Below are 10,152 nucleotides of genomic sequence, written 5' to 3' on the forward strand. Positions count from 1 at the left end.
TGCTGGCACAAAAACTGGTGGACTGATAGCAACAGCTATTACAAAGTTAAAACATGAAACATTACATTTGACAATAGAAATGTGTAAGGTGGACATCACTACAAATTTACTTTGAATATATTGTGGATAGTAAAATATGTCCTATCTATCCACTTACTGGGAAAGGCATTGATCAAAAGAATTGAGCTAGACTGTAACATCCATGGCAATGACATAAGAAACCGAAAAATTCCTATAACAAACTTGATCCTAAGGAAAAACATGGATGTAAGAGCACGATGAATGGAGGTAGGCCTCGGGCTGCAATAAGCAGACTCGTACTCGCAAGGTTGAAGAAGGCAGAACAGCTGCAAAATTAGGGTTAATGTTCGATCAAGGGCCGCCTTTCTGTTTCAAGGTGATTTTGTCCCCAAGACTGAGGGCAATGCCTTGAGTCTTGCTTCTGATTCTGATGTATCCACTTAGCTTTCCATCTGCTTGTTTCTCAACACTCACATTCACTAAAGCATCCTCCCCGAAAACACTCTTTGCATACAAATTAGCAGCGAGGACTCCACACTCTCCTTCCAGTGCCGATCTAATGCCCAATTAGTAAGGGATGATCAGGAATTAATGAACCATCAATTATCCACCAAGAATGCATAAGAAACTAGAGGAATTGCTCCTACTCTTGGATGCATGTTACATGCATGTGTATCACACTTGAAAAATGACCAACATGTAACTAAAGTAGCCAACTTCAACTTCTTAAACGATTGTTGTGTAATTATATATTCATATGTTAAGCTTCGTATGCTTGCATAAGACCATAGCTATGTATGATTGTGTGTATCTATTTAAGTAATAATTTCATATGTAACAGTCTAACAGAGTAACCAACATAGTTGATAGTGTAAAACTTACAGTGGAGTCAGGCACTTCATGTTAGTCGCTTTTGCAACATGGTTCAGAAATTCCTTCTCGTCTTGAATAACAGTATTTACGGCAACCTGGGAAACACAAGTGTGTTAATGCATAGTAGAATCCAAGTGCATCTATCAAGGAACAAAACTAAATAAGGACATATAAGATGCACATTGCTTTTTGATGTGAGAATGAAAAAGAAATCCATGAGAACTATCATTCATAAAACGAGCAACACATTTATGAAAAGATGATTCATGACCCAACAATGATTCAGAAGCACAATCTAAATGTCCAACAGTGAATATATAACAACAAAGAAATGAATAAATTTGCATCATTTGTGGTGCAACAGCCACGCAACATAAAATAGAATATGTATTTTACTAGAACGAGAAAAGTGATTCTGAGGCTAGATGGCTGTCGTATTGAGATTTTAACTCAGACCAGTTGCCCACAATGCATGGGTTTGAGACAATACTACTAGCATTCAAAAATAAGCATAACTAAAACAGTGCTAGCACATATTGCAGTAATCATCACCAACGCTGACCACCCATAAACTATCAAATGATTGTTTAAAAAAAAAAATCAGATCCTTAAGAGCCATTGTGAAACCATTTCTCGAAGAAGCACCTAATGATCATATCAATGAAGCACAGAAAATAATGCAAAAACATATCAAATCAGTGTACCTTGTTCTCCCACTCAAACTCAGCCCACATTGCCCTAAATGCTACATCAGCACATGATGCAGGAGAGATGTAATCCATTATATCGATATGGATGTCATTGAGGACAATAACCGTTCTCTCAAGCACATTTGAAGAAGTCTCGTATACAATGTTACCAAATATGACTCCTGTTTCAGTTGAAGAGACCTTAATGTTTGCCTTTATTTGTTTGCTTGATTCCGGAGCTAGAGTGTAGTTTTGCGGACGCTCAACAAGTTTGAGATCACCCATAGTGGCCAACTCCAAGCACAAATTCTGAAGGGTTTCCTTTGTTCGATTGATGACAGTAACATCAAGAACAATGTCATAATGATTAACTGTAACATATGCTTCAGCATAAACAGGATCACTGAATCCTGTGAGCTGAAGAATGCGGTTGAGCTTGTTTGCATCATCATTATCCTTTGTGAACTCTCCAGTAGCACGTTTGAGATCATCTTGGACCTCATCCTCCAACTCAAGCTGGCTCATGCCCTGAAAAATATATGCATATAAGAAAAACATCCAAAAGCTTGTGATACAAATGATCGTTTTGGTGGTCAATCTGAATTCAACATTATAAACTGTATTGCAATTGCACTAGGTTGTTTGTACCACAGTTTTATAAACTGCTAAATTACCATTAAATAGTCAAGAAAAATGTTATGCTTCAATATCTAAAGCAAGTCGGAACATGAAAAAAAAGTCATAAAGAAACAATATCAATTACTTGATTGGGTATTTACTTCAATGAGTGCCAAAGGCGAGAAACATAATTCTGCCTTACCTTTCTGCTCTTGAGATGGTAGAAATCAATAAGGTCATCGGGTTGTGCATTCAATATCTGGGTCTTAGCTTTACTTTCCTCTGTTTCCCGGAGCTGCTTATCGGCAAGCATTTTTACAAAGCTCTGTCTACATGACTCTAGCCATATCTTCCTTACTTCTTCACCTTTATGGCATAGTAATCGGATGCAAAGGACAATTCTATCTTGAGAGTCGTTATCAATCGGATGTGGAAGGACTGAGGATTGACCCAGTTGCAGCATAGAGACCATGATCAACAATGCCTGTGTGGTTGCCTTGTTCACTTCAACCTTTGAAGGCTGAATCTCTTCCAATCTTAAAACAAGCTTTGTTAATGTGCAAGCCACGACTGAATCAAGGAAAAAATCACCCGAGAGAACCAATGATCTCAAGTTCCCCACAGAAATCAGAGATCCTTGAAGAAGGACAGGTGCAGACATAGCAGTTTCCAGTGCAGCAGATTGGGTCGCATAGGTCCCGTCTGCAAGGATCACAGGCCTCCTAGAAGACACGGTGCTCGAGCTTACCACCTGAGAGTTCTTTGAAGCATCTTGTGCCTCCTTTTCCTCAGAAGCAGTGTAGAATGGAAGCTCCCCAAGACACTGCTTAATGGTTGCAATCCCACTCTCAACCTCCGAAAGCGAGAGAGCATACTCGCCGATAATCCATAGAGCATGAGTACACACCCTGGAATTGCGGATCTGGTAGAAAGTATCCAGCAGCCTCGTTATTATAGAAACACGCAGCTTGGGGTTGGTTTCAATTATCTCACGCACAAAAACTGCCACGTCCAGTGCTGAAGCCACATTAGAATCGCCCAAGAAATCCATCAAAGGATGCACAACTGTGCTTGCCACCTCAGGAAACTTAACAGCACACGCGTAAATCGCTTGCACCAACATCTGCCTATACTCCCCATTCTTCTCAAGTTCCCCGCCCTGAGTCTTCACGACCTCCTTCTTCAACATCATCACAACCTCATCAACATTCGCGGGGGTAATCAAATCAAGCACAATGTCAAGAGTCTTCCTCCTAATATCAACATTCGGACTTGACAGTGCCCTTAGAACATCCATAACCAACTCAACCATAATCTCCCTGTGCGAAGCCTTAAGCTCACTAACCCTATCTAGCACAATCAACTTCACATTGTTATCACTCTGCGACAACAACAACTGACAATACGTATTGGCAGCTGCCCGAATTGCAGTAGGTGCCGAGGACAGAGACACAAGGGTTCCGGCACACTCATAAACAACGGCACTAGACGGGGCATTAAGCAACGAGATTATAACCTTAATGTACTTCCCTTTCTCAACTTTATTAACCCTACAGACCTTCTTGATCAATTCCAACACAACCATCTGTAACTGTTCCCCCCAATCAATAATCCTATCGATATGTGTAAATAAGTAATTCACAGCCCTATCCTGCGCGCAATTAAACAGCATAAGGAAAGCGTTTCGCTTACTCGACGGGTCCTGCTCCGACGCCAAGAACCGATCTATGATCTCCGGCGCGCTGTCCAGCAACGTCTCCCCCTGCGGCAGCCGGTACACGGACATGATCGCCAGGACCGCATTCCGGCGCACGAACGGATTGCGGTGCTCCAAATTGGTGAGAATCGAGGGGATCAGCGGCTCGATGATCTCGGACTCGTTCAGGCGACACAGGAACCGGAGCGTGACGCCGCGGATGTACTCGTTGGGGGACTGGAGGTTGTTGCGGAGGTTCTGGCAGATGAGAATCATCTCCGGCAGGACCTTGCCTTTGGAGTCGGTCTTGTCGATGATCTCGAGGTAGAGGAGGAGGAGCTTCTGGACGGTGTGGTCCTCGGAGGGGAGGACGTAGCGGATGATGGTGATGAAGAGGTGGGGTATGGTGTCGCCGTTGAGGAGGAGCATGATGGCCTTCTTCAGGGCTTCGATCTTCAATTCAACGTCGTTTCCTTCGAGGGCTTCCTTGATATCGTTGGCAAGGGCGGGGGTGCCCTTGTCGAAGTGGACCAGGAGAGTGCAGGACTTCTCCATCATTAGGAAAGCTCCGAAACTGGGATTGGATCTCGGCGGATCCGAAACGGGCTACTTCGGATCTAAATCGGAGAAATGCGGAGGAGGAGATCTGGGTGTCTGTTCAGATGGAGGGGGTTTGGTGTTGGTGGACTAGAGAGAGTGCGGTGGGGGCGGGAGTGAGACGAACAGTTGGATCGGGCCGAAGGATATTGGGTTGGGTTGGGTCAAGGAAAATTAGGTTGGGCTGGGTTGGTTTAGGTTGAGTTGGATAATATTAGTTGGGTTGCAATCCTTACCAAACTAATAAGTTGGATCATTTCGGACTAAATGAAAAAGCGCGAGTTAAGTTTTCAATTTGGAGTTTTGGAGTTTTGGATTTTTGAAATGTTACTCTCACTAATTACAATTTTTTTTAATGTATACACAAAGCATTTTTAAAGCATATTGCCCATGTTGGATCAAAATAGTAGTGGATTTGAATGTTTTTGAAATACTCTTATTGTTTTTAGGCATGCACTAAGAATTTAAATGATTACGAACTTACCCAAAAAACTCTACTGGGCATTCTATGCTCACCCGTTTTTTTTTTTTTTTAAATGTATTTTCAGATGATATAGGAAAGGCTAGCTGAGTTTGAGTTGCAACTCTTTAGGTGACTAGTAGATAGGGTTCAGACGTACGCATCTCATTGCTAGTTGTTGAAGTATTTTGTATAGTTGGTCTCCATTTGTAGATGATCATTTTGTTGCGTTGTAAATTAAGGAAACATTTGACATAGGACACATAAGGTTAGTGTTAACTTTTGAAGTTTGTGTATTTTGTATATTGTTGTCGTACAAGGAACAGAAACATGATACAAATATATAGAGGAGTTTGAGTGAGTTGCAAACTACACTCAACACTCAAGACTCTAACCTAGAACTTCCTTGAATCAAGCTAAGAAGTCGACATAGGAAACATAATTAAGCTCCTTGAATTAAGGAGCTGCCAATCAGCTGTCAACCAGCTGCCAACAAGCTGCCAACAAGATAAGACATTTATACAACTAGATAAAACACTACTAGGGTTGACACAAACCCTATTAGCTGCCAACAAGCTGCCAACAAGATAAGACATTTATACAACTAGATAAAGCACTACTAGGGTTGACACAAACCCTATTACACAGATAGGACTTTCAATACTCCCCCTCAAGCTGGATCCAGGAGGTTGATGGATCCAAGCTTGTCGAGAAGCCGCTGAAACTGAGGTGATGCTAAAGGTTTAGTGAATAGGTCTGCGAGTTGATCGTAGCTCTTGACAAAATGAGTTTTGATTACCTGTGATTGTACCTGTGCACGGACATAGTGACAATCAACTTCGATGTGCTTGGTTCTCTCGTGGAAGACGGGGTTGGACGCAATGTGCATTGCCGCTTGGTTATCACAGAAAAGAGACATGGACTGAGTAGTAGAGACACCTAAGTCGCACAGCAAACCTTTTAGCCATATTAGTTCACAGGCAGTAGATGCCATGGCGCGATATTCAGCCTCAGTGCTGGATCGAGCAACTACGGCTTGCTTTTTACTTTTCCAGGTAACAAGATTGCCTCCCACAAATGTGCAATACCCCGTTGTAGACTTACGATCAATAGAGTTACCAGCCCAATCAGCATCACAATAACCTGTGATCTCAGTGCTCTCATTCTTTTTCATGATGATGCCACGACCTATTGAACCTTTGAGATACCGAAGTAGTCTCTTGACAAGGTTAAAATGCTCCATGGTGGGAGAGTGCATAAATTGGCTAGCAATGCTTACTGAATAGGCTATGTCAGGCCTTGTAATAGTCAAGTAGATCAGCTTACCCACAAGACGCTGATAATAGCTGATGTTGGGCAGTGGTTGTCCTTCCAAGCTAAGTTTGAGTTTTGTGTCAAGAGGTGTATTGACAGGTTTAGCATCACTCATGTTTGCTTCCTTGAGAAGGTCCAGAACATATTTCCGTTGGCTGAGAAAGAAACCCTTGGGAGAGGTAGCCATTTCGATGCCAAGAAAATATCTGAGTATGCCAAGATCTTTGATGGCAAAACGTTGTTGCAGTGAATGCTTGAGCTTAGTTATTTCATCCATGTTATCTCCTGTGATGATTAAATCATCGACATAGACAAGAACGACCAGTTTCCCAGCAGTGCCCGTGCGTACGAACAATGAAGAGTCTGCATTGCTTCTTTTAAAACCAACCGTTGTGAGGACTGAACTTAGCTTGGCATACCAAGCTCTTGGTGACTGTTTAAGACCATAAATTGATTTGTGCAATCTGCACACAAGATCAGGTTCATGACTTTGAGGATGGCCTGGGGGTAACCTCATGAAGACTTCTTCTTCAAGCTCACCATGTAAGAAGGCGTTCTTTACGTCCATTTGAAACATAGGCCATCCTTTGTTAACAGCAACTGAAAGTAGTACTCTTACAGAGTTCATCTTTGCAACAGGGGCGAATGTTTCTTTGTAGTCCACATCAAATGTTTGAGTAAAGCCACGAGCCACCAATCTTGCCTTGTGTCTTTCTATGGATCCATCTGAGTTGAATTTAACCTTGTATATCCACCTGCAACCTACTGTCTTCTTTCCCTTAGGCAGTGTCTCAATGCTCCAGGTTTTGTGTTGATCAAGGGCATTCAGTTCATCTTGCATGGCTTGCTGCCAAACTGGTGATTGATTTGCTTCTTGGAATGACTGAGGCTCAACATGTTCAGATATAGTACACAGGAAAGCAGTGTGTTTAGGAGACATTTTGTGATAGGACACGTAGTGAGACAGTGGATGTCTTGGTTTGTAAGTGACAAAGTCTTGCAGTCTTGCTGGAGGATGTCTTTCACGAGTAGGATTGCGTCGAGGTGCAGTCGATTGCAACTCGTAGGATGATTCCTCAGGAGCAATACTGTGGATTGATTCAGAATTGTTGGTATCATTACTTGAGGCTTGGTTGTCATTTTCAGTAGGGACATTTGTGTGATGAACAGGCACCATTGCATCAGGTACTTCAGTGGCAAGGATTTCAGTTCTTGGCAATGGAAACAAATCCAAGTAATTCTCCCCCTCACTTGAACTATCCAGAGCTTGGCTGTAATAAGGGTTAGTTTCATGAAATCTGACATCCTTGGAAACAATTAACCTCTTAAGTTGTGGATTGTAACATTTGTATCCCTTTTGTGTGGATGAGTAACCAAGGAAAATGCATTTGGTTGCTCTCGGGTCAAGTTTGTCTCGATGCAAGGACTGAACATGGACAAAACAAATGCATCCAAAGACTTTAAGGTGTGACAAGTCTATTTTCCTGTTCTTTACAATTTCCATTGGTGATTTGAACCCCAAAACCCTGCTAGGTAACCTGTTGATCAGATAAGTGGCTGCCATAACACTTTGAGACCAAAAACGTTTAGGTACATTCATTTGAAACATCAATGACCTAGTTTTTTCAAGGAGATCTCGATTTTTTCTCTCGGCAATACCATTTTGTTGAGGTGTGCCAACACAACTAGTTTGATGCATGATGCCATTATTGCTCAAATATTGAGTCATGACTTGGGACATGTATTCGGTGCCATTATCAGACCTTAGTGTTTTGATTTGAGAGGAAAAATGGTTTTTAACAAGACTATGAAAGTCTTTAAACACTTCCATCACTTCACTCTTTGATTTTAACAAATATAACCAAGTTGCTCTTGAATAGTCATCAACAAAGGTTATGAAATATTTGTAACCATCAAAAGACTCACTAGTTGGTCCCCATACATCCGAGTGTACAAGTTCAAAAAGATGAAAAACTCTAGACAAAGATGAACGAAGGGGTAGCTTTGTTGCCTTTGACATGTGGCAAGTTTCACAATGAATTTGTTCTTTGTCTAAATCTGGAAACAATGTGGACAAAACATGTTGAGATGGGTGTGCTAATCGCTGGTGCCACAAAAACTGGTCTTGAATGGAGACATGTACGGGTATGGACTTTGCTTGTAATCCACTGGGAGAGCTTTTCGAGATGTAATAGAGACCATCTAGGTAAAATCCTTCACCAATCTTCCTCTTGGTGACAAGATCCTGAAAAATGACATTTTCTGGTGAAAAAATGGCTAAGCAGTTTAAGGAATTTGTGATTTTCCCTACTGAGAGAAGTTGGAATGGAAACGAAGGCACGTATAAGGCCATGGACTCTATTTGATCAGATATCAAGTGAATTTTTCCCTTGCCTACAATCCTAGCACCTTCACCATTAGCTACAGACACATGTGATGGTTTATGAAGTTTCTCGAATTTATGGAATTTTGACACTTGATTAGTCATGTGATCTGTGGCACCTGAATCTACAACCCAAAAATCATGCAACTCATTCATTTTAAGAGCAGTTTTGAAAGCATTCATGATACCTTTCATGCCTTGTTGAGGTAAGTGATCAGCATCAGCCAGGAAACCAGCAAACTTGCCAAGCAATGCCGAGGTACTTCCATCTTCATGTTCAGCAGCTCGATCTTCCCTACCCTTCTTTTGATGGAGATAGGCTGCGAACTCATTTATAAGAGTAGCAGGATTTGCAGTGAACTGTTTGTATGGATCAGAACTGTTGAAAGATGAAGATGATGAAATGTTGGCACGAGGATGTGCTCGACTTGTCTTCTGCGTGGTTTTGTCCTTCATGAAATCTGGCTTAAGTTCTGGATGGAGAATCCAGCACTTATCTCTCACATGCCCGATGTTGTCACAGTGTAGGCACTTTAGATGGGGGTTTTTTCCTTTGTATCTTTTTTCATTTGTCAGATATGCCCTAGCTTCAGTCACAATGGTTTTTGTACCATTGTTCATGACTTTTCTTCTTACTTCCTCACGTTGGATGGTTGCACAAATGCTAGTGAAGGATGGTAGCTCAGGATTCATGAGGATATGGCTTCTCAAATCCTCATAGTCTGAGCTCAGACTAGACAGCAATTGAAATATCTTATCTTCTTCAGCTCTTTTAAGAAGCACCGTGGGATCAATGGTGTGAGGTCTATAGACATCCAGCTCATTCCACATGCTTCTTAGAGAGCCAAGATGTTGAACAAAGGTTTTACCTTCTTGTTGAACGCTGGAGATATCCTTCTTGAGTTGAAAAATGCGGGCAGAATTATTTTGATTACCATACATCTCCTTCACTGTTGTCCAGAGAGTGAGTGACGATTCGGAATAGCTGAAGATCTCAGCAATCTTCCTTTCCATGGAATTAAGCAGCCATGACATGACCAGCTGATCTTTGCAAAGCCACCCTCCATATTCAGGAGAAGTGACTCCAGGAGCAGGAAAACTGCCATCGATGAAACCCAGTTTGGATCTTCCACCTAGTGCGAGACTAACCGCTCTTGCCCACGGTAAATAGTTGAACTCATTCAGTAACACTGAACTGAGTCGTTGATTTGGATTGATATCCATTTCAGAGATGTGAGTGGAAGGAGAAGCAATGATGCTCTCTTCCTCCGAATGCTCATCAGCCATAGTTTTGCTAAAGAGAAATCACAGCGTAAGATATTCAAAGACAGGCTTCAGAGGGATGCCTGCTCTGATACCATGTTAACTTTTGAAGTTTGTGTATTTTGTATATTGTTGTCGTACAAGGAACAGAAACATGATACAAATATATAGAGGAGTTTGAGTGAGTTGCAAACTACACTCAACACTCAAGACTCTAACCTAGAACTTCCTTGAATCA

General features: G+C 41.8%; 1 protein-coding gene across 1 annotated transcript; it reads right to left on the reverse strand.

The window, feature by feature from the left end:
* On the reverse strand, positions 1 to 4,659 carry LOC137707951 (coatomer subunit beta-1). The gene is made up of 4 exons (XM_068446901.2): positions 2,404 to 4,659; positions 1,599 to 2,111; positions 904 to 989; positions 1 to 577 (listed from the first exon to the last, which is right to left on the reverse strand). The coding sequence occupies exons 1-4, from the start codon at positions 4,453 to 4,455 to the stop codon at positions 373 to 375; spliced, it is 2,856 nt and encodes a 951-aa protein (XP_068303002.2). The 5' UTR covers positions 4,456 to 4,659; the 3' UTR covers positions 1 to 372.
* Positions 4,660 to 10,152: the final 5,493 nt, after the last annotated feature.

The sequence above is a fragment of the Pyrus communis genome, chromosome 17 (genome assembly GCF_041283825.1).
Source record: "Pyrus communis isolate YQ-2024b chromosome 17, ASM4128382v1, whole genome shotgun sequence".
In the NCBI taxonomy this organism is placed as follows: Eukaryota; Viridiplantae; Streptophyta; class Magnoliopsida; order Rosales; family Rosaceae; genus Pyrus; species Pyrus communis.

What these genes read in the sequence shown, in the direction of transcription:
- LOC137707951 (XM_068446901.2), bottom strand. Translation starts at nt 4,455, where the DNA reads ATGATGGAGAAGTCCTGCACTCTCCTGGTCCACTTCGACAAGGGCACC. An exon ending in ACCATCTCAAGAGCAGAAAG is followed by an intron (nt 2,112 to 2,403) that starts GTAAGGCAGAAT and finishes TATATTTTTCAG; the next exon opens with GGCATGAGCCAGCTTGAGTT. An exon ending in ATGAAGTGCCTGACTCCACT is followed by an intron (nt 578 to 903) that starts GTAAGTTTTACA and finishes ATTGGGCATTAG; the next exon opens with ATCGGCACTGGAAGGAGAGT.